Source organism: Varanus komodoensis, unplaced genomic scaffold (genome assembly GCF_004798865.1).
Source record: "Varanus komodoensis strain SLA01 unplaced genomic scaffold, ASM479886v1 scaffold1, whole genome shotgun sequence".
Taxonomy (NCBI): Eukaryota; Metazoa; Chordata; class Lepidosauria; order Squamata; family Varanidae; genus Varanus; species Varanus komodoensis.
In genome coordinates, this window is record NW_025335268.1 from 126,009,871 (window position 1) to 126,033,581 (window position 23,711).

Below are 23,711 nucleotides of genomic sequence, written 5' to 3' on the forward strand. Positions count from 1 at the left end.
ATGGCCAGGAATGCTGCGATTGCAGTCCAAAACAGTTAGAGGGCGCCAGGCTCAGGAAGACTCATCTAAACTAATGGAGAGCAAGTCTGCAGGGTTTCAGACAACGATTTCTCCTAGTCCTAATGTGGAGATGCCAGGGATGATTCTGCATGTGAAGCATCTGCTTTCCTATTGAGATACAGTCCTAGAAGGGGGCAGCTCACAGTGTGATGCTGCGTAGCTATTTATTTATTTATTAAAAGCTTTTGTATGCTGTCCTATTATACTAAAATCTCAGGACGACTTACATTATTTAAAAGAACAGTTAAAACAACGATTTCTAATAAATACATTAAAACAGAACAAAACAATAAATCACAAAACAAGAGTGACTAAGGTTAAAAATTATTAATTTTAAAATAACGTTTAAATAAAAAGATTTTGGCCTGGCGCCGAAAAGAGTATAAGCTTGGCGCCAGGCATACCTCTCTGGAAAGTACATTCCAGAGTCTGGGTGCCACGGCGAAGAAGGCCCTACTCTGCGTTGATGACCTTTTTACCTTTCTTAGGGTTCCCGGAGCAGGGCTTCTCCCACAGATCTTAAGGGGTATAAGGGCGTATAAGGAAGGAAATGTTTCTTCAGGTATCCTGCGGAAATTCAGCTACAATTCAGCTGTAATAGTGGAAATAGCAACTAGAACTACTTTGTAAGAATTTAAATACACTTGAAAACTGATACATATGAAGTGCATTGTTTAACTATCAAGGTTTTTGGTTCATGAGCTGTTTCATAACATGGGGCAGAATGTCCCACAGCTTCAGTCAGGAGGCAAAGACTGTTTGAAATTCCCAACTGCAGTGTAAATTTAGGGTAGCATGGTGTGAATCATCCAGCCATTTCTCTCGTCTTTATGGGGACTAGCCCAGATAAAAATGAACAAAAAGTAATGTCTTGAAGTAAAAAAAAATTAGGCAGTCCAATCATTTTGTATGTTTTCTAATTCCTTTCTAATTTAAATAAATTCTAACATAAATCACTACTCCATTTTAAAATAAAAATGTGCTTCTTGTAAGCTTGGCCTACAAATAGTTGTTAGGATTGAAGGTTAAAGAAGACATAGCAGCAGCAAGTCACACAAAGCTATCCCAGTGATGCAGATAATGGTACAATTTTGGTGGGACCTGACCTTAACAGCAAAATGCTTGGGTGAGGTATACAAAAGCCCGACTGTTCCTACCATGCTAAGGTTGTTATTTGTTTGACATTAAATATATACTGATTAAATGCTATGTTAATGCATTAGCTTAGGATTTTCCATGAACTGTGCTCATCCAAGGAAACCAGTTCCCTGCTGGATAATTACATGAACAAATTATTTCTGTATACTAAGAGCTTTACATTCATACATACATACTACAGCTACATTTATGTTGAAAAATTTAAAACTTCCATAGCATGAAGGAGCTTCAAACTTGGAGTCTTAAAGAAGAAAAAGCATATCAATTTGTTTAATATACCTGTGATGTTCAGTCTGATCAATCACTGTCTTGCTGTGCAGAGCCTGGTTCAAACAGATGTTTCTCCATGCAGTTGTTGGATCATGGCTGTTCTCACAGAGGACCACATGAGAGTTGCAGTCTTTTAGGATAGCTTGCTAATAATATCAAAATTAGACTGACAGTGCTGGAAGTTAATGCAATACCTGGTATATTTATTTGCCTTAGAATTGAAAGGTAAGTCTTGCCTTTTTATAAGTTTGTTTTTCCATTCAGAAGCAGAATCCTGGAATTCATCCAAGTAAGGCTAGTTTGTCTTTAATCCTGAACATGTGGAACACTTGGTTCAAAGCTGATATTTGCATATTTCACAGACACTGAAGGGGAGAATGCATCAGGTGGCTTATTACAATGCTTGATATTTGACCTTAGTGGAAACCTCATGTTGACATATGTAACATCTTCCATACTTGACTGAGGCTTCTTCAGTATGGCATATACTGGTTTCATTTCTGTGTCCACAGGTTTGTTGGCAGCTTTGCTTTCATTTATCTGAACATTGACAGGAAAAAGGGCATAATTTTTATTGGAAACAGTTTTTTAAAAAGTCAACCTTTTTGATTTCCATGGCCAATTTTCCATTTTTAGCATGTATAAAGAATTTTGTTTCTGTATTTACGTTTATATTAACATTTGTATCTTTTAAAAATGTATAAATTCACACTCTCAGGTTGATGGGCTTGTTTAAAATAATAGGCTAGCAGTTACATGGCTACAATAAATAAACCTTTAGGGTAGTAACCAGCAACAGCTTTTAGCTGGAAAGAGAGAGAGAGACCAAGGGGGCAGCTGTGGGAAGAGTCAGTAGCTGAGAAATAGCCAAATTCAAATCCCCACTGGGCAGGACAGAAAGGAGACACAGCTTTCAACTTTTTTTGGCAACCCTGGGAGGCACACCGATAGATTAGACTAGCATACATTTTATTTTGTTCTGGGAAGGAGGATCTTTTCGGTGCCATGGAATCAAATCCTCTGCTGGGCCCATCCTTCTGTGTTGTGCTGTCAGAGTACTGACAATGGAAATTTTCACTACTGCCATGGGGAGACGTATTGGCCCCTAGGTGTCCTTCTAGGGACCGTAGATGCCAGGCAAAGTATTCTAACCAGAATTACTTTAATCTCCTATGGGCCTTTCAAAACTGGTTGAGTTGCAATCCATTTCTACCACAGGCTGAACACAAATCTATAAAACAAGGAAAAAGCACTACAAATGTACAGAACTCTGTTACTGAAAATGGTGTGAATGAAAACATGATAAGAGTGCTTGAGAAAGGCAACTTTAGATGCATTGTGAAAGGCTGTGAATTAAACCCTGGTAGTCTACATTAAGCCCACTAATGTGAATGTCTCAAAGTTCTATATTATATAGCATTCACAATAAAAGGGCTCTGTTTGTAACTTAATTCTAAGCAAAAGGCAATTGGATATTTTCAGAAAAATAAGTGACAACATGGAAATAAGTAATGGATTTTTTTCTTCCTTTGGAAAAGGTGGCAGTTCTAGTCCAAATACAGGCTCTAGAATCTGCAGTAGTGATTGCAAAATTTGAGCTAATTTGGAGAATCTAACAAAGCTGTATATATGAATATATGTGCCTGTGGAAATTGACAGCACAAATACAAATAATTTTCCATCTTGATTTTACTGCCTACAGAATTTCCCCTGATTTGCAAAGGATTCTTACCTGTAGTGTTATTACTTTACAGTTTGGGTTATCACCGAAATTAAGGTCAGCTGTTGCTATCAAGAAGAGAGTCCAGTGTTAGTATTTAACTATATATATATATATATATATATATGTATGTATATATGTATATATGTATGTATGTATGTATGTGTATAGTTCACATGTTAAGGTTTTAACTAACCATTCCACCTAAAAATTTGCATGCAGTGAAAACATTAGCACTTAGCTGTAGTTCCTTTCTGAACGTACACTCATTTGGCAAATCTGAATTTGCCTCTGTGTACTATGCAGAACAGTTCTGTTACTGTTTACAGTTTGCTAAAAATTGAAAGATCTAAGAACCTGACATATACATATACTTTATAAGAAAGTTGAAAGTCAACCTGATTATGAAAAATATAGAAGCGGCTGATTCTGAAGTGCTCACATTCAGCAAGGTGTGTTGTTGCATACCTCAGTGCATAATGTGGACATATAGAAAGGCTACTGTGCTATCATAATAGAGAAGCTGCATTGGAAGACTGGGGGAATTATACCTGAGTGGAACCTGTGAAAGGATCCATGGGGAGGAGCGAAGAAAGGCACTGCAAGGAAGAGCTCTTTCTTACTTTTTAATCTGCCCTTCCTACTATGCTCTGCATGTAGGAGCTACTGCAAATCTTCCTGCTGTCCTGCATCCCATCTGCTGTAGCTCAAACAAAGAGGCTATGGCAAGATGCCCATTCAGAGGGCATGTGCCATTCAGTTTGCATCTTCCAGTTCCCTTTCTCCTGTACCTTTACAGTGCTGTAGGGGAATGCTTTTATGGTGAATCAATGCTAGACTTGAGGCCCAAGTCACCAGATGTCAATTGCCCTTTCTCCTGTGTGCCTTGAGGTTGCAAGGGACAGTCACTGATGCAAGGAAGATTAACTGTGGGAAGGTACAACTAATTTTGCTTTGCTCTCCATCTTGTTAAGATGCGGGCAGAAGAGTGTCCCCTCAAAATGTAAATGATGAAATAGGGCTTATAGCAGGGGTCTCAAACTTGCGGCCCACGGGCCAATTGCCGGGACGGGCGGGGCACGGGGGAGGGGCCCTGCGGCCTTCAAAGCGCCGGCGGCGCCCAGGCCGGCCGCAGGATGAGCGGCCCACCACCACCACCGTGGTGGTGGAATACTTGATGCGGCCCAGCCTCAGCCAGACTCTACTTCCAGCGGCCCCCAGGTAAGTTGTGTTTGAGACCCCTGGCTTATAGGATGAGTGCCTGAAAGGGCAGTCAAGTCCCATTTGCTCCCTGCTTACATGCCCCTGGTTAGAAGAAACTAAAAGACAACAAAGCATTTGTCTAACTCCAGTCTAGAGTGGCAGAGACTTTTGCTACTGCCTGTTTGTAGTTGCCAAGATTTACCAGCAGCACAAGGACAAGGAACAGCCCTGCTACTTCTGGAGGAGAGTGGCCACTTGCCTTCCAGTGGCAGAATTTTGCTGCATCCTTAGGATCATAGGAAGCTGCCTTGTACTAAGGCAGACGATTAGCCTATCTAGCCCAGTATGTATTTGTCAACATTTGACAGGCAGCAGGTCTCCAGGGATTGATATAGGAATGTTAACTGCCCTACCTAAAGATCTCAGGGATCAAAGATCTTCTGCATGCAAAGCAGGTACCCTTTCATTGAGAGAGGGAAAGATCTCCCCAGCTGCACAGACTTCTTCCAGGCCTTATTTTCTCTTGGTTCAGACCCTGAACACCATTTTTACTAACAGAGGGAATGAAGTGGCTGTGGTCAGTAAATGTGCAAGAACATCCCTCAGTCAAAGCCCCACAACGGCCTTTGGGTCACAGAAGTTTTTTCAACCTTTGTTTTGAAATTAAAATATTGAAAAAGAAATGCAAAATATCTTGTAACTGTGCACATAATTTCATCCTGGAGTATCTGATGTTGTGATATTCAATAATATTAAGTATAAATGATATTAAGTATTTAATTAATATTTATATCAGGTGCTATTAAGACGATGTCTTTAAAGAACAGCTGAGCTACATGAAGTCAAAAGAAACTCAAAACATACCTCTAGTTTTCCTCTTGATAATCATTGCAGCAATGCAAGCGAGGGCTGCAATAATTGTTATGCCAACCATAATGGAACCCAGAACCAAGACAACATGGTAAACTCTGAAACAATCCACAGTGTAAATTAAACATACCCTTGGCACTAACATGTACTTGGTCAATTTGGAAGGATACCTTTTGTAGCTGCAACAGTTAATTTTTACCTTGCTGTGGTTAAAAGTTAGAAACATGCAAATTGCTAGAAGCATACAGTAGTGCATAACTGAAAAAGTAAATAGAGACTACCAGGTTAGAGGGAAAGAATTTCAGGGCATTAATAGGTTTAGGGGTACCCTGAGATAGTTCATGTTCTGAGATGGGAAAAGTCACAACTGCACCTTTTCTTACATAATTTAGACTGCACTGTACTACATTACAGCAAGATGCTGCAGACACAAGCCTCTAATCTTGATGTTTTCAAATGATAAATTTAATGTTGGTACCTTTGTTCATTTTCACAGGTGGCTGTCACAATGCTGTTATTTTGCTGACCTGTAGGTAAAATTATATCAAAGAAAAGAATAAGACTTTTGGCTTTGTTATGCTTCACAGATGTTTTTGGATCTAGCTATTTTGACTATTTTGTCTCTTATTTTCAAGATCATGTATTAATCTGTTAGGCAACGGCAACCTCGCTACTGAACTTTGGAACGCTCTGTAACTCCCTTTTAGGAAAATTGGCAGTGTTACTATTTCTGTCTAACTAAACAGCTGCCGCTTTTCTATCCCAGTAATGCAGGTTTCCCTGGTGGTATATTGCAAACCCTTCTTGTAAAACTCTAATTGAGGGTGAATCTGTACATGCTCTCAGGTTACTGTACCACTTCAGTGAGCAGGTGGGAGAACAGTATATCTGAATGCTTTCACAGGTAAATAAACTTTCCTGGACATTTAAGGAAATAGAAAAGTTAGAGAAAATGCTATGCTACAATGACATGCAAATACCTTCATTTTCTTCCAGAAATGAACCCAACCATTTGCAGACTAAAGTGGTTTAGTTTCAGGAAAGGTGTACCATGCAATTTTTCTGCATGTGTAGATTGATTGATCTTGAGTTATATCAGGGATTCTTTTATTTATTTATTTATTTATTTATTTATTAAAACATTTTTATGCCGCCCCATTCGCCGAAGCCTTGGGGCGGCTTGCAACAATTAGTTAAATAATTATAATTAAAAATATAAACATTAAAATAAAATACATACAATATAAAATAAGCCACCCTGGCCAGATAAAATTCAATAATATTAACATTTAAAATGCTGCTTAAATAAAAAGGTCTTTGCCTGGCGCCGAAAAACAAATAACGACGGCGCCAGGCGGACCTCTCTGGGGAGCGCATTCCATAACTTAGGCGCCACCGCTGAGAAAGCCCTCCTCCGAGTACCCACCCTCCTAATTTCTTTCACGGAGGGTTCCCGGAGAAGGGCCTCTCCCACCGATCTCAGGGGGCGGCTGGGCATATATGGATGTAAGCGCTCCTTCAGGTAACCAGAATATTGAACACATTCATATTTTTGAATGTGAAAAATATCCACACAATGGAACACATATCCACTTAAAAATGCTCACCATTTTGAACGATTACTTTGATTTTTCTTAAATGGGTAATATGCAGGCCATCAAGAATACCGAACCAGTATATCCCGGAATCTTCTACTTGAAGTGCTGGCATGAAGAAATAAATACAGCCATTTTCTGAATTCTTTAGTATGACTCTTTGGTTTGATTCAGTAGTTAGTAACCTCCATTGTGGTCCTGAGAAACTTAGATTATCTTCTAGGTTGCATTCTTTGAGCAGTTCGCTTTTGCACCAGACTTTCTTTGCTTGTATATATTGTTGGGAACAGAAGCCCTCTATGCTGAGGGACTCTCCTTCCACCTTCATTACTTCTTCAATATTTTCTTGCTTGCTAGATTTGAAGTAAGGAATGCTAGATGTTGGAGGTGAGACAGTCCTGCTTGGTACAATATGACCTAAGAGAATCACAAAATAAGTTCAATCAAATCATTTTGAACTTTTATTTGATTTTACAATATTGATGAATACTTACATTTAAGAGATTTCTAAGTGATGAAACAACTCATGGCAGACATGATGATCTTTCTGTGAATACTTGATGAAAAAAGGTATGTTTTCAGTAGGCACCATCCAGAACCTGTCTAATTTGTAATAGAAGGAAGTTCCAGAAAGTGGGCACTACCATACTAAAAGCCGTTTTCCAAGCTGTGATGGGCTAAACTTCCAAAATCTTCAGGGCCATTAGGAGGTTGAGCACAGCACCTGGGCAGGTCAGTAGGAGATCAGGCAATCTGTTAAATATCATAGGCCTAAGTTTCATGTGCCTCTGTAAACTAGTACAAAAACCTTAACATAGAAAGGTCTGTATGTCAGATTACTGCTCCATGTACCTCAGTTATCTGGTTAAGTCTTTCTCTGCATTGCTACCTGGAGAAGCTGAGGTTTCAAACTTGGGACATTTGGATGTAAAATATATTCTGCTACTGAACTATGAACCCTTCCACTCCAGTGAGCAGAATGAAAAATACATAGTCATGAAAAGCTAAATTGGAACTTGGAGATACCACATCTTATGCAAAGCATATGAACTTCAGAAGAGCTGTGCTGGACCAGACTAAAGACCTCTTTATTCCAGCTTTCTATTCCCAGTGAGATGTCTACCAGTAACCACAGATATTAGGAAAAATGTCCTAACTGCCAGAGCAGTACGACAGTGGAACCAGTTGCTCAGGGAGGCCTTGAACTCTTCGACACTGGAGGCATTCAGAATGAAACTGGGCAGTCATCTGGGGGGGGGGGGGGGTAATTTGGTGTACTGCACCAGCAGGGGGTTGGACCCGATGGCCTACTTGGCCCCTTCCAGCCCTACTGTTCTATGATTCTATCTAAGAAGTGAGTGCAACTCCTTCTGCTCATATTGCCTGGTAATTTGTTCTGAAAGGCATATTGCCTCTGGTACGAGAGGTACTATATAGCTATGGTGACTAGTAGTTACCACTAAAACAAAGCTGTCAATAACTGTATGCTCTATGGATTTGTTTAAGCCCCTTTCAAAGCCTTCCAAGCTGGCAGCTATTATTGCTATGTTCATGGTCTGCTCCTTTTCTTAGCAAGGGATATAAACATTTTGAGGTTGGAGCTGTAAACTGGTTTAGTGGTAATTTTGTTCCCATGGAACAGCCCATGTAATTCTGTAGAAGTGGAGGGTGAGGGATCTCTTAGCAAAGAATCCTGCTAAAGTGGTAATGAAAATTGCCTAGGAAGAACTCATGTGTGGACTGTGCATTACTCTGAGAAGGTAATTACTTCTAAGCCTGAGCTCAAGTGCATAGGTGAACATATCCAAAAATTCTTGCTGTTACCAAGACAAACAAAAGAAGAAAAGTTTCTGATTCATAGATATAACTCAGTCTAGGAAGAATTGCATATATAGCTAAACTGACTTGGAACCACATAAGACTGAAGGTGCACCCAGCTGTGTATCCACCACTGGATGTTCTGCAGAAGCCCTCACACAAGCAACTTCATCCTGTACTTTTCCATTATTTATCTGCAACGAAGAGGATAGCAAATATAGAATCAATGTAAATGCCACATCTCAATGAGACTTGATTTTGTTGCCTTGAGACTTAGCTTTTGTGTATGGAACACTCCAAGCTAGCCGCCCTCAAGTACTGACCTTCATGGACCACCACTTTGATTTTGTTTGAAGAGACAATCTCCAGACCTTCAAGAAGCCCGAACCAGTATATCCCTGAATCCTCAACTTGGAGATTTGTCATGAGCAAAGAAACGCAGCCATTTGTTGAATGCTGTAGCAAGATTTTTTGGTTTGGCTGAGCAGTTAGGTACCTCCATCCTGATCTGGAGTGGCTTAGTGGTCCTTTCAGGTCACATTCTTTCAGGTGTTTTTCTCTGCACCAGATCTTATCTCCTTGGAAATATTTATGCTCACAGAAAGTTGTTATTTTTAGGGACATTCCTTTCTCTACCTGCACTTCTTCTGGACTCCTTGCATTGCTTGGCCTTGCAAGAAAAAAAGGTTCCGATATCGGAGGTGTGTAAGCCTTACTGAGTGTAAAATGACCTAGAACAAGAACAGTAAGAATAAATGCAATTACATATATTTACTAAACAAAATGATTATAACCATTCAGTTGAAGGGAGTCTCCAAATCTTTGGACACAGGATGAGTTGAAACCACGAGGCTCAAAACTTTCTCCAGACTAGAATATTGAATTTACATTTGGCATGACATGGGGGAGGATAAACATCTGTAGAATATGATTGGGGTGGGGATGAATGAACATCAAATGTACATCTATTCCATATAATCATCACACATGTTGGTCTCTAGGAACTGAGGACACTGCCTTATCCTAGGTCAGATCATTGCTTCATTTGGCTTAGTATTGTCAACACTGACTGGCAGTGGCTTCTCTGCATTTCAGGCAGGATTCTTTCCTGGCCCTACCTGGAGATGCTGAGGACTTGAACGTGCCATGACCTGGATGCAAAGCATGCACTTTGAGCTAAGATCTCACTGCTGACTGCAACTCAGGACTGACGTGGGCTGCACAGTGCCTATGGCAGTAGCAGTGTCCGCAGGGATCCTTCTGTCTTGATTTTCTGGTAGAGCCTTCTAGTGCAGAAAGCTGCAATTCAGACACACCTCATTGTTCAATGTTTGTCAATTATGAGTAGAGATCTCTTTTGCTTCCCATTAGAAAATGAGAAGAAACTACATCTAGCCCTGAAAGGGAGAGAGGGAAGGAGAGAGGGAAGGCAGGATGGACAGACAGACAGAAGGGCATTGTGCTATGTAGCCACTTGCCACCAGATTTGGTACATAGAATGATAAATAACAGAAAGAAAAGATTCAGATCCCTGCCTCGAGGGGTGGGGTGGGGGCAGAATTTGGCATACTGTGGTAATTTTGTCTGTTTACACATGCACACATTTAGCATAGAGGAAGGCTACAGCTTAGCACTGCAACAAACACTCCAAGAAATCTTCAGGTTTTTTAGGTGAGCAGTCAGCTCCATAAGATATTTACAGACCTAACTAAACTCTCTGACTCTCAGTTATGCTCTCCAATTAAAGGAATATCTACTGATAACCATCAGTGCATTTCCCAAGCCAAGGGGTAGCCTAAGACACATCAACCCAAGTAGTTAAGCAAACCTTCTTCTACAATCACAGGTTTGGAAAGGATCCCAAGAGATCATTCAGTTTGACCCCCACACTCAATATAGGGCTCCTATCCTGTACACAGTTCAGTTGCCCATTAAAATAAAAAGGACTTTCCTCTGAGTAGATATGTACAGGATAACTGTACTGTGTACAGAATTGCAGCCTTATAAGTGTAAATGACTGGGAACCTTGTTCCCTTAAGAAAAAAAAAACACCCACAAAATGTGCCTTTTGCTTCAGTAAGGAAGAAAACTGCATTAACTACAGTGCGTAAATAAAGAAGCCAAGTCTCAGTACATCATTTAATCGAACACCGTGCTAATGTGTTCCATATTGATGACCATGGAAGGACATCTCTTTGTGCCATACCTGTTAGCATCAGCATTAGCAGAGGAGCTGAAAATCCTTCCATCTTGTAACTGAACATTGCTTAGATTGTAGAACAGTGCATGGGTGAATTTGCCCTTGTGGGAAGGAAACAAATTCCCTTTGTCATTGTCTGTGGCTTTTTTGTTGCAGATCAGCACTGTTGGTTTGGAGCTGTTGGAAGAGTCTCCAAATATGCCCTTTTTTAGTGTTTTTGACTTGCCTACATAGGATTGTGGGCAGCCACTGTCCAGATGTGCCCCGAGAGACAAGGCACTGGGCTGAAAAATGACTGATAAAGCCTTTCTCCACTTGTTGCAACATCCCATTCCAGCAGGCTCAGACCATGCAGTGCCTGTGGGCATGCATGGTATCTGGTGCTGGAATGTAAGAGTTGCAGCAATAGAGCTCATCCTTTAGAGGCACTCCCTTCCAAGAGATGCCATTTATTTTGATTAGTCTTACGCATTAATTCATTTTATTTGTACCTGCCCTTCTACCAAAAATAGCACTCAAGGCAGCTTCTAGGACCAATGGTGGGAGCCATTCTGTGTCCATGGATCCTGGGACGGTGCAGGTATTTTTGGCTCTCTTGGATTCCCAGATGCAAGGCTGGAGACAATGCTTGTCTCTGCTCCCTTCCCTTCCTGCTGATGTGGAAAGGACTTTGCTGGCTGAGCTTAGGAACTCAGCCTTGGAGAAGGAGGTGGTTTGATGGGCAGGGAGAGAAGACTGGAGAGGCCAGATAAGAGGTGAAGATTGCTTCCACCACTCCTCCCACTCTGCACAGGAGGCTCATAAGTCTTCAAGGTCAGGGCCATATGATTATAGAGGGCAGAACCCATAGGACTGTGTCTGAATATTGCATAACAACAGAACAGTTAGAGAAAGAGCTATTTAAAGCAGCGCCAAACCCATTGGATACACTTACAGGTTAAAGCCTTTCTTAAATAAAGCAGCCGTTCCCTGTGGGTGGAGGGACGTCATTGAGGGATCCAACCGATTCTCCCTTGGGAGGTTGTTCTGCAGCTTGGAAGCAGCCATCGAAAGGATTCTCTCTCAGGTTGACACCAAATGCAAAACGAATCACTAAGAAAACATGAGGGTTGATGTCATGCCCTCAACTGTTGGCAGCATATTATATTTAAGAAAACCTTCCGAGAGAGTGTTGTGCTAGCTGCTTTGCTGCTGGTTAGATTCAAGCTCTGCCTAGAATGCAGACCATCTAAGCAGCTTTTTCATTTGCTATTTTGCAATCAAGAAAAAAATACCAATATGTAAAAGTGCCAGTAGCAGAATCTGCAAACTCTCTAAGCGGAGGAAGCAAGCATAGTTTTGCTCCAGAGCGTGTGATGAGTAGGAGTCACAGCTTAGCGATGATGTTGCCAAGAGTGAGGGGAGGATAAACCGCAACAAAGTCTTGCAGCTGAGTTGACCTATTTTTGTAGAGTGCTGATGGTGCAACAAGGAAATGAGCCTCTGTGATCAGACTCCCCGTGGAGTAGCGGTCCCAGGTGGTCCTTGGCCATCCATTTCAGCCGCCGCATTCAGTGGAAGGACCAGGTTCTACAACATGACAAAGCTTCAAATTCCCTGTGGGAAAGGAGGAGCAGGAGAGACAGGAGAAGGCGAAGTGGGCAATGAAAGGGAATAAAGAGACATTTATCTTTCCTGCTGACAGTCTTTTAAATTTTTTAATCTCCCCTCCCCATCATTTTTTTTTCCTTTTGTGTCATGGCTTTTTAGATTGTGAAACTGTGAGCGGGGGCTGTTCTTTTTGCTTTTTGATTCTCAATTGCTCTGGGAGTATGCAAAATTGGTTACAATTCCAATTTCTTCACTGTTGATATTAAAGTCGTGTAACACTTCTTAGTGATGATTTTTGTTTTCTTAATGTTCAACTGCAGTGCTGCTTTGACATTTTCTTCTTCCATTTCCAGCAAGCATGGCCTGTGGACAGAGATGTTGGGGGCCCAAGGATAGGAAAGTCTATTCTAAAAGTTAAATCTTTGATGCTCCAGATGTACCTAAGAACAAGCTCTCTTGAACAAAGTGGCGTTTACTTCTGAGTGAACACAAACAGGATTACTCTGTGTGAGGAGCTGCCACCTCTTGTCTCTTTGACAAAGGCATGCAAATGGCACATGGGCATGTGGAACATCTCACATGGCAGTTGCTGAGCTATATATGGGGATGTCATCTTTTATTGCAGGCTCCCACCGTCTCCAGGTGAAATGGGGCAAAAGACTGCAGTGGTACCCGCTCTCTGCAGTCCTACCATCCTGCCCTGTGCTGTGTGATACACCTGGAGAACTGCAGCCCTGTTAGGTGAGGGAGGGGAGCAGATAATGGGACTGCAGAAAAAAAGTGCAGGAAGATTAGGCTGAGAGTAAGTGACTGGCCCAAAGTCACTCAGTGAGCTTCCTAGAACCCAGATCTCCTGAGTCCCAGGCCAACACTCTAACCACTATGCAACACTACTTTTCTTACCAGGAGATTTAAGTGAAGAGCTGGTGATCCTACGAGTACTTACTTAGATAGTACCATGGGCAAATGATGCAGCCTATGTATATGACTCCTGTTTAATTTAAATATTGGAACTAGGGTTAGACAAATTGGTTAGTGCTGGTTTCCTATTTTTCCAGTAGTAAGTTTAGTGCTTGGTTTATCTTGAATTATAAGGATTTTTCCACTTTTAGTATAAATTTATTTCAAACTTTGAGTGTTTCTTTAAAAAACATTGGTATTAACATGTTAAAAGATACTTCGTATGCATTTTCCTAATACTTGCATTTTTGCCTAATATACACATTTTTTGCAAGTAGTTTTCTTAATGTAATGCATTCATAAATATGTATGTTTTTGTGTACACTTCCTCTAATATACACATTTTAATGCATTTCCAATTGGAAAATTCCATTACAAAGTTCAAAGGAGCATGCCTTTTGAAGGATGAATTTTGGTTTGTATCTTGACTCAGAAGTGTCAAATCAACTTTGAATTAAAATGCAAACCAGATTATTTTCTCCCTCTCTAAAATAAGCATGCCACAGCTCTGCTAATCCTGCATGTACCTGTGCCAGGACATATACTAGCAGTATTTACATGTGTCCCAAGCCGCTTGGGGTGCTTTAGTTGTGGCTCATGGCACAAATAAGTTGTGCCTCAATGGGCACTGGGTAGGTCCTTTACTTTCTGGCAGTAGCCTTGCAGCTGAGTGGTGGATTGTCACCAGGGTTCTGGTACACAGTTCCGATTCTGCGGCGAGTTGTCATCTCTTTCCTGTTCCAGGACACTTGTGTCTTCAATAGCTGCGTTGCAGGCACAGATTTACATTTGCATTGTAAATTCTTGGTACTTTATCTTTTTCCCAGGAAAATGGCACTCAGTGATTGGCATTATAGGCAGGAATTTAAGGCAACAAGTAGGCCAGCCAGGAAAAGTTAGCACCTTTACGGCACAATCAGATTTGTTCCTTGATGAGGACTGGAGGGGGAAAATCCAGCTTTGTTTTTTAAATGGTTTTCAAAATTTGTTGCTGTTTAGTCGCAAAGTTGTGTCTGAGTCTTCACAATCCCTTGGACAACATTCTCCAGGCTGTCCTGTCTTCCATCATCCCCTGGAGTCCACCCAACCCCACACCCACTGCTCCAGCGACCCCATCCAGCCACCTCAACCTCTGCCGTCCCCTTTTCCTGTTGCCTTCAATAGTTCCCATATTTCCATTCTGCAGCCATTAGTCTCTGGCGCCCTCATTCCAGGGGCACTGTGACCTGGGCTACGAAGTTGCAAGCTCTGAGTGGCCAGGTGTCTTAAGCCAACACCGATCATTTACTTCCAATGGCTGTGAAGGTGGCAAGAGGAGTGCCAAGCTGATCAGCTGTGCGGCGCAGCCTGAAATTGCTGCATGTTTTTTTGCTAGAATTTCAGTGGTCATCCTGCTGTTTAAAAGCATGAGACTTGAGAAATTTGGATGGCAAAGGAGACAGGAACTATCATGTGACTGGTTAGAGTATTGGACAGAGCATTTACTATTCCATTCTCTAGCACTGAACACTTCCCCAAATTAATAAAGACAAGCTTTGGAAAAGGTGATTAGACTAGATTGGGTCCAATTAAATTACAGATTAGGCTCCTTGTTCGTCTTTTTTTTTAAAGTGTGCTGCCTTTGGATTTTCAAGCAATGTAGGATATCTGATACTTTTCCTGTTGGAATGATAATTACCAACCCAAAGACCCTGACACCCAGGCATCCCCCAATTTCGAACACTAGTGTAAGGAAGGCCAGGCTGTCAGAAAATAGTTATGTCAACCAGGTGACAAGATGCCCATCTCCATTATGTAACTCATTATCTTAAGCATCTGAGAAGAAATTGTGTTTGAGATAATTTTAAAGTATAAACATAATTGTTGAACAGAGACTAGAAATTTGCTCTAGGTGCATGTACAGGTTGTGGTGTTGTCCACAAAGGGCCACGGCCATGGTTCTAAATACAACTCAGGTTCTTTCCAAATCAGAACTTAACAAAACTCAGGGTGCAACAAAAAGTTGTGCAACCTTTCTGCTTTCCCTTTTTGGAATTTTCTGGTGACAGGAGGCAGGTGGGAAAACACAGCAGGGTTGCAAACAGACAATGGCAACACCTGAACCCCCTGTAAAATTCTAGGAATGAGTGTGTGATAAAAGCACCCACATTCAGCCTGCCCAGGAAGGCACTATTAACCGAGCATAATGGAGTTCAAATTTATTATCTTTATTCTGAAATCTTGTAGTTATGTATAGGTCATTAAAACCATCATTGTATTTGTCTACATTATTATCAAGCATGTATAGCAACAGAAAAAAATGAAGAAGAGATGCTACATTTACTCTGCACAGATTCTTCCTAAAATACTGTATAGTTAAAAGTGCCTCTGCAAGGAACAACCATTTGATGCTCACCATAGTAAAATGGTTTTTGTTTGTCTAGCTGGATAGTCTGGCTTAGCAATTGTAACCACAGCAATCTTAGTGTTAGGCATAGGGCACAGAAGGTCTTTCTCATCCTGTCTGAGACATTGCCGTGAATCTGAATTCTTACTTGTTCTTCTCCTTCCTCCCATTACATCCCATTATGGCAACAATCCCTGTTATGCTGGAAGAAGGCATAGGCATATAAAATGAAATGAGCCAGGGACACAGGTTGAACCTGTGATCACCGCTGCCACATAAGGTTCTCCTGAGCAGATATGCCTTAAACATAACAAGTAGAGAATTTTTGGTTTGGGTGCTTGGAGAAAAGCTTGAAAAATTAATCAGCAATCTAGTCAAAGTTCAGGAACAAAAGGCAACACTTACACAAATGTCATATTTGAAGAACTTCTGGTTTGCAAGCCTATTGCATAATTTTAATGTCTGAAGTTCTGACTCATTGTTTGAGTTAACAATGCCAGGGAAATTTCCAGAAGGCACAATTGGGCATCATTGCTAGACTGTTGGGCTCTCTAATATCCCAGCACTTCCGTGAAACTCCAGTTACCAGAAGTCATTGAAAAAAGCCATGTTGTTGTCATTGTTTACACTTACATTAGCATAAATAGATAGATAACTTTCAGCTACATGCTACACCAAGCATCTTCAGCCTTCCAGATGCTCTGGACTTCAGCTCTTTAAAGCCCAAGCCAACTTGGGCAATGGTCAGGAATGATGGAGTTATAGCCCAAAGCAACTGGGGGGACACCAGGATGGGGAAGGCTGCACTGTGCCATGAGTGTAATATGTGGCTGCCCAGAGCAACGTAATTCAAGGAACACACACCACATTCATTTAATATGTGGGCTCTCACTCTACACCTATCGTTGTTGGCTCTCTGTAATGTAGTTGTGTGCCCCTGCTCTTTCATGCTGAAGGGGTATCTGGGATACCTCCCCATGTGCATGGGAAGGCCCTCAGCTGACATGGTTTCCTGTTAGGTAGCTGCAAAATTTGAAGTTACTCCTTAAACTAACAATAGCAACAATGACAACAACAACATTTAAAGTCCATGAAACATGGAAAGAAAGGACATCTGATTCCTCTCAGTCTCTTGCAGCCAGAATGACTGCAGTTCACACAGTACTTAGTTGAACTATGGATTTGTCTACACAAAATATAGTGAGAGGCTCTCCAGCTTGGATAGTTTGAGAAGACAATTAGACATATTCGAGAAGAATTAAGCTCTCAGGGGCCACTAGCCATATAATGTGCAGTTGACAGAGGCAGTACACCTGCTATTACCAGTTCCTGAGGAGCACGGGCAGGAGGGAGCTTCAGCCCTCCCGTACTTGTGGGCTTCCCACAGACCCCTGTTTCACCCCTGCGGGAACACAATGCTGGACTAGGTCAGCCTTTAGTCCGATCCAGCAGGACTTTTCTTATGAGGTCATATGGAAGGAACAGGTGCCCATTTCTCTTCTTCTTTCAACCCCCGTTGCTCTGCTCTTCTTGCTCCTGGCAATCATTAAGATGACTACAGCAACCAGGAGTTTGAAACCCAGGAATCCAGCCACAAGGAAGTAGAGCTTGACTTCAGCAGATGATGGAGTGCTTTCGAAAGACACAAATACAACACCACATGAAGCAGGCAATTGAATATGGACACATTTTAAGTAAAGGCAACTAGTAGATGGAAATAGTGACAATAGAGCCCTTGTGACAATCTTGAGTTTTCTTGACACAGCTATGGACTTTTCACAGAGTCAAAAGTGGACTTGGGCAGCCTGCAAAACGGGAAGTCTAATTAAAATACTGATGTGGCATTTCCTCAATTTAATTTTGCCTGCCATATCCGCAGTGAGGCAAATTCTGGCCAAACTGCCTTGCTGTTCCTGAAATGCCAATTAATGTCAGTTTCATGCTAGTCAGAAGTGCAGCGACCCAGTTTCAGTACATGGAGCCACTTGTCCAACTCGAACTGGCCCAGGGAGGTGGAGGTGGCCACGATTTGCTCTAGTTACAATGTAGGCTGCCCCACTGGCTTTTCACAAGGTCGTCTAATTTCCAAGGCCTTATAGGATATAATGCATCTACATCACAGGGCAAGTCTGTGTGTGTATGAGAAAGAGATAGTCAGATGATCACATTCCTTACCAATCCTAGTAGTTTTTCTTTTTTAAAACAGGGTGGGCAACTGCAGTGAGTTGGGGACCACGCCAGATTCTCCCAAACCCTCCTTTCCTGCCCAGCCACTGCCACAACTATGCCAGACCACAAGCTGCATCCCCTGTGATTCTGCTGGGGAATGAGGCATACAAGAACGATGGGCCTTATTTCCCAGCAGGAAACTGGGAAATTGGAGGTAGCCCTACCATGGAGAGAAAGACTTTAGTGGCAACCACAAAACCCCCTCCTAGAGGCCAAACATGGCTTGCGGCCCACATGTTCTCCTGCCCTGCTAAAGGATGTTATTCTAGTGCATGGGAGATTCAATACCAAGCTAGGCATGATAACCGTGATGCACTCAGCACACACTTTTGTCAAATGGTAGGTGTAATATTCAGGTAGCAACTGTATATTCATCTTGGACTAAGTCTTATTGAGCTCAATGAACTTACTTATGGGTAGATAGTATAGGATTGTACTGCACATGCAGAAGTCCCGGAGCAACAAAAAAGAGACCATCACAGCACACACTCATGTTTCTACTGGTGTTAAAGTAACAGGGACACGGTAGTAATGTTCCAGTAGTATCTTTTAGCTTAACCAGATAATCTTGTGTGCAGTAACACCGGTCCCATCTGTCAAACTCTGCAGCATCATACTTGCCTTCTGTTTGCTTAACAGGTTGGCTCTCACTTAAAGCTTTCTGCAGTTGTGAGCTCATTCGTATTGCAAGCTGCATGGTAGCAGAAGCTGGCACTGGGAGTCTTTTGCCCATTACGTGGCAAGTGAACAAAAAGCCCCCCCAGGAGTCATCATGTTTGCAAGCTACTGCTTCATTGGAATATCCGAAGTTATGGAGTGCCGTATCATCTTTTTGCTTGAAGTGACCCAGCTCTAGTGGAATCTCTACATGTGGTTTGCATTCAAGGAGCTATTGGCAGTTGCCTGAATGCAGATAAAAAGTGGATGGAGGATAACTGATGACAGACCTTGCTCAAAACATTTTGCTTCTGGAGTCAAAGGACAAGAAGATGCCTCTCCTCCTCCCACTGGATCCTTGCACCAGAGGTGCTGAGCAGAATGACAGTGAACCTTCTTTCAACACTTGTGACAAGCCTGCTTCTTCCGCTACACCTGAGAGTAGCAGGGAAGCTTAGTGGGCACAGCGTGGCTCACATTACACAAGCAACTCTGCCTTGTCTGTGCTTCTCAGTATTTGACTCCTGGCTTGGTCACCTCACTCTGCCACATGGTGCTCAAGCTGACAAAATGGAGGTGTGGAGGTTCCTCAGACCATGCACAAACAGACTGGGAGTCTGCCATGGCCGCAGTGGGGTTGAGCTCTATCTCAAATAGCAGGTACAGAGCCTGAGGTATTCCTTGATCCTCTTTTACTGCTTCAATTTCAGCTGGTGGAAGAAGCAATGAGTGTTTTCCCCAAACTTTAGCTGGCTCCATGCCTTCCTGTCTAGCCGAGCACACGAGGTAGCAATCCGCTGAAGCTAAAGAGATGTGAGCCTGGTGTCTGGATGGGGCACTGCTTGGAAACGCTTGACTTCCTTGCGACAGGGTGTGTTGGAAGTGGGATGTGGGGCTGGAGCTCTCAAGGGGGAAAGTTAAGATTTTGGGGCTTGGTTAGATTAATTAGGTGCTTTCCCCTGCCTTCACAGTTCATTGTGTTTTGAAAATGTTTCTCCTGTCAAGCTGTGTTTGTTTAACACTGTTTTTGGCAGGAATAGACTCCTCTTGCCTTTGCTGCCAAGAGTTTGCATTCCACATGGAAGCCTAACAGGGGGTGGAAAGTCTTCCTATAGAGACTGGAAACACACTGCTCCCAAAGGATCATGCTAGACGTGATGGCATCTGACCTGCAGGCCAGGAGTGGGTTGTTGCCAAATTACTACAAAATGGGCAGAGAGCTGGACTCCTCACCACACCCAAACATCTGGAACTGCTTTTTCAGTTGCTCTTTTCTCTTCTGATGGGGCTCTGTGTCTGCAAACAACTCCCATTGGGAGAAATGGCTGCTTGAAAGCTGTTTATCCAGGGCTCCTCAGGTGGGAATGGGGACCGGAAGAATCTGAAATGCTACAGGTAGGTGCAGCGGAAGATGCTGACTCATCCCTGGTGTAGAATAAAGCTGTCAGTCTGGTCAGCATCTTTCCATTTGCCTCAGCTGGTTCTGCCTTAGCAACTAATATTCGGAGGCATCATGCCTGCAAATGCTACCCTAATTAATCAAAGTTGATAGATCCATTTTATGGCAGTAATTATCCCACGTTAGCTAGTTTAATTATTTATATTTTGCCTTGTTAGTCAATTTTGATTAGCTTGTCAGACCAATGTACAGGAAAAATGCTTTTCCAGCCTCCCAGACCTTGGTCATGGTTCAGAGTGGTCATGCAAAAGGAAAGTCTAGATTTACCTGGAGACACTGTGCGCTACTCTGGGCTCCTCCGGTGTCTCGGTCTCCCAGAGGCCTAGGGACAGAACCATAGCAATTTAGCTGGCCAACATGATCATTTTAAGGCAACGGTAAGGAACAAGCTGATTTGGAACGACAAGTGATTAAAACTATTTTTAGATTGGGTCTAGCATTTAGTGGAGTCCTAGATTTGTGTATTCAGAAATAAGTCTCATGGGCTGGGTTCACATTTCATGACAAGCAACACTGCATGGTTATCATGGTGTGTGGGTTTTTGCCCGGATGTGCCTGACAGATGATCAGGTGGTTTCTATACTAGTGTGGCTTCCACCCTCCTTGCTCAGCTGTCCAAAGTTGGCACGTATTCCATTAGTGACTTTGCCTGAAATTCAATCCCATGCTAGATAGAAGGAGCAGCTTCTGCTATTATTTTTGGGGGACTCTGTGGTAGATGCATACCAGGACCCTGGAAACTTTTATACTGGGTTCAAATGACCAGAAAATCCATGGTAAAGCACATAGACCATAGAATAGATTGTTGTTTCTATCAGACTTTCTAGAAACTAAAGTAAACACATGTTGAACTAGCATGACAGATATCAGCTGACACAACAGACCATCCTGAGCAAGGAACCACCATGGCTTGGGTCATGTGGACCTTGCCATTCTATTCCTTTTTATTTAAATGCTATTTTTTTTAAAAAAAGTATTTTAATAGTTTTTAATCAGTCACTCTTGATTCAATTTATTTTTATTGGCTGTATATTGTTTTATATTTGTATTAATTGTTTATTCATTGTTGATTTTAATGTTTGTAAGCCATCCTGAGATGCCACCCATAGAGGATGGCATATAAAAGTTTTAAATAAATGAAAATCCCCCTGGAGCTAGAATTACAGCCTTAATTGCTCTTACCTTTGGCCTGATGAAACAGGGGAGCCTATGCAAGAAGCAAATAGCACTCCTCCTTGTCCCATTAACTTCTGCAAGGTCCTGGAGGTCAGTGGCTGCTTTTGACCATGTCTTCGTACAGCAGGACTATGATCTCTACTAGGATTGTAGGGTGGTAGCACAAAGCCGCTTTAGGCCAGGGGACCTACCTGCCAGAACGTTCAGTTCCACTGTCTGCAGGGTGTCTACACTTCCCAAGAATTCTGACTTGCACTGATAGACACCAGCATCCTTCTTCTGGAGTGGATTAATAGTCACTGTGAGGATCCCATCCTGGATGTTGTCAGCAATGGCAGTGCTACCATTCCTCTTCTTGAGGAAGGGCATCCAGAAACGACGGGCACTGACAATATGCTGACATTCCCTCTCACTGGTATGCTTGCACCAACTCTTCTGTCTCCACTGATTCTCCTTGGGGTTGTAGGTGCAGTTAATGGAGATGGACTTCCCTTCAATGCCATGTACCAGTTCAACCTTCTCAGTTGCAGATGCTTCTAGGAAGGAGAGAAGAATTGTGTTCCAGTCCTCCACTTTTATACTGAGATACGACTAGATTGCAATATTGGAGCCAGTATTGGCTGTCTTCCAGAGCCCTGTCTAACCCATATGCCTACAGCCTGTGTGTGTGTGTGTTACAGAGGACCTTTCTCTAGTTGAAGGGCTGTCCAGTCCCCATCTACTGTATCTTTATAACAAGGCAAAACAGCAGCCTTAAAATTGCCTGTTAAGGGTCACCTGGGCAGCAGAGTGAGTAAGTGCGCAAGTCACCTGGTCACAGTCTTTCTCTGTATGCTGAACTATATTGTGATTCTATTTTAAGTTATAGTCATTATCTCTAAACTGACACATATGCATATACTTTATCAGGTGCAAACTTCATGCAAATCTTTTGGCCTCTTTTTGGGTCTGATGCATTTCCTCCTTTTGGCAATTTTAAGTTTGCCCTTTGTGTGTCTTGCATAAATAGAGCTGAGGTACATAGATGCAGGCAGGCAAATTCTCCCCAGGTGAGCTGCATGGGACTTTAGTCAATCTGAATATTCTCTCTGTGATCTTTAATTTGTGGAAGAGCATTCTCACATTGCAGATTATCACCTAATACTGTAATCAAGAAAAGGAGCATGTGCATCTCCAGCCATCTCTTAAGCAGAACTCCAGAGAAACCATCATCCATACCCCTGGCACTGAGCTCTGCTTCCCACTCGGCTCAGCTTACTCTGCTGCATTTGACATATAAAAAGCATTTTCATTTGAATGGTCATTTTTGGTGTATTACTGCTAGTAGCACTACCACATTTGTACCCTGCTTTCCTTTTTCTTGCAAGGAACACAAGGCAGCTTACAAGATTCCCCCCTTCTTTTTTATCCTCACAGCAACAGCCCTGTGGGGTAGGTTAGACTGAGGGTCTGATTCACCCTCAGAATCAAGACATTCAGTGAGTTTCATGGCTGGGTAGGGACTACAACCTGAATCTCCTGAGTCCCAGTCCAGCAGTCTTCACCACTCTATCACACTGGTGTACCAGGCAGATGTTATGGCTCTATTTTTTTTAGACTGACCTTTTTATGCTTTAATCAGTCCTTAGTTTTGAGTCCCTTTGGAATAGCACTGAGGAAAAACTGTTGTAAACCGAACCCATGAAATAAAGTAGGATACAAACTTAAGCAAAATAATAGCAGAAATAATAAATCATCTATGCATGAATGGGCATAGGATAATACCCAAAACAGCAGTGTTTTTGCCCTGTTCTTTGTACTGTCAATCTTGGAGTTTCCATAGCTTTGGATCTGGTATACAGAATTATAGAATTTTCAGTCTTTACAGCTGGAAAAATTACTGCACAGGGGTTATTTAACTCAATTCTCTGTACCAAGACATATTTTTCTGTACACAATATCCCACAGCTATTATCCTATTTCATACAGAGTGCCATGAGCAGACAACAGAAGCAAGCAAGATGAACCAGAAATGCCCAGCAAAGTAAGAAATGCATTTAATAAAAAAAATATCCAGATGACTTGGTTTTACCAGGACCAGTTGTGTCGTGTTTTCAAGTATATGTGCACATACTGGTCCAGTCCTGATTTGACTCACTTGTGCTATAGATCTGTCCATAATATGTGTCTATAAGCAGTTAATCACCATTCCAGGAAGTTTCTTAATTTCATACCTGAGAAGGAGACCAGGAAGATGAGATGTACAAACTTTTCCATCCCTCTCCAGCCGATCAAGCAAGAAATGTTCCCGGCTAAAAATGAAATGCCGCTCTTGCACAAGGGCAGCTCTTTTGTTTTACTTAGGCACAAAGGGCAAGAAA

At 42.1% G+C, this 23,711-nt stretch overlaps 2 protein-coding genes across 3 annotated transcripts; both read right to left on the minus strand.

The window, feature by feature from the left end:
• Window positions 1–1,129: 1,129 nt before the first annotated feature.
• LOC123030769 lies at window positions 1,130–10,974 on the minus strand. 2 transcript variants are annotated; one of them, XM_044444946.1, is made up of 7 exons: window positions 10,901–10,974; window positions 9,018–9,425; window positions 6,889–7,293; window positions 5,760–5,808; window positions 5,276–5,379; window positions 3,221–3,276; window positions 1,130–2,028 (listed from the first exon to the last, which is right to left on the minus strand). In XM_044444946.1, the coding sequence occupies exons 1-7, from the start codon at window positions 10,956–10,958 to the stop codon at window positions 1,795–1,797; spliced, it is 1,314 nt and encodes a 437-aa protein (XP_044300881.1). In that variant the 5' UTR covers window positions 10,959–10,974; the 3' UTR covers window positions 1,130–1,794. The 2 variants fall into 2 exon arrangements, with proteins under 2 accessions (XP_044300881.1, XP_044300889.1); XM_044444954.1 differs by lacking the exon at window positions 3,221–3,276 and having other exon boundaries at window positions 1,952–2,028.
• A 6,316-nt stretch (window positions 10,975–17,290) lies between these two features.
• LOC123024332 (triggering receptor expressed on myeloid cells 2-like) lies at window positions 17,291–23,622 on the minus strand. Its single transcript, XM_044431929.1, has 4 exons — window positions 23,565–23,622; window positions 21,543–21,887; window positions 20,443–20,497; window positions 17,291–17,462 (listed from the first exon to the last, which is right to left on the minus strand). Exons 1-4 carry the CDS (start codon window positions 23,605–23,607, stop codon window positions 17,291–17,293), a joined length of 615 nt encoding a protein of 204 aa, XP_044287864.1. The 5' UTR covers window positions 23,608–23,622.
• Window positions 23,623–23,711: the final 89 nt, after the last annotated feature.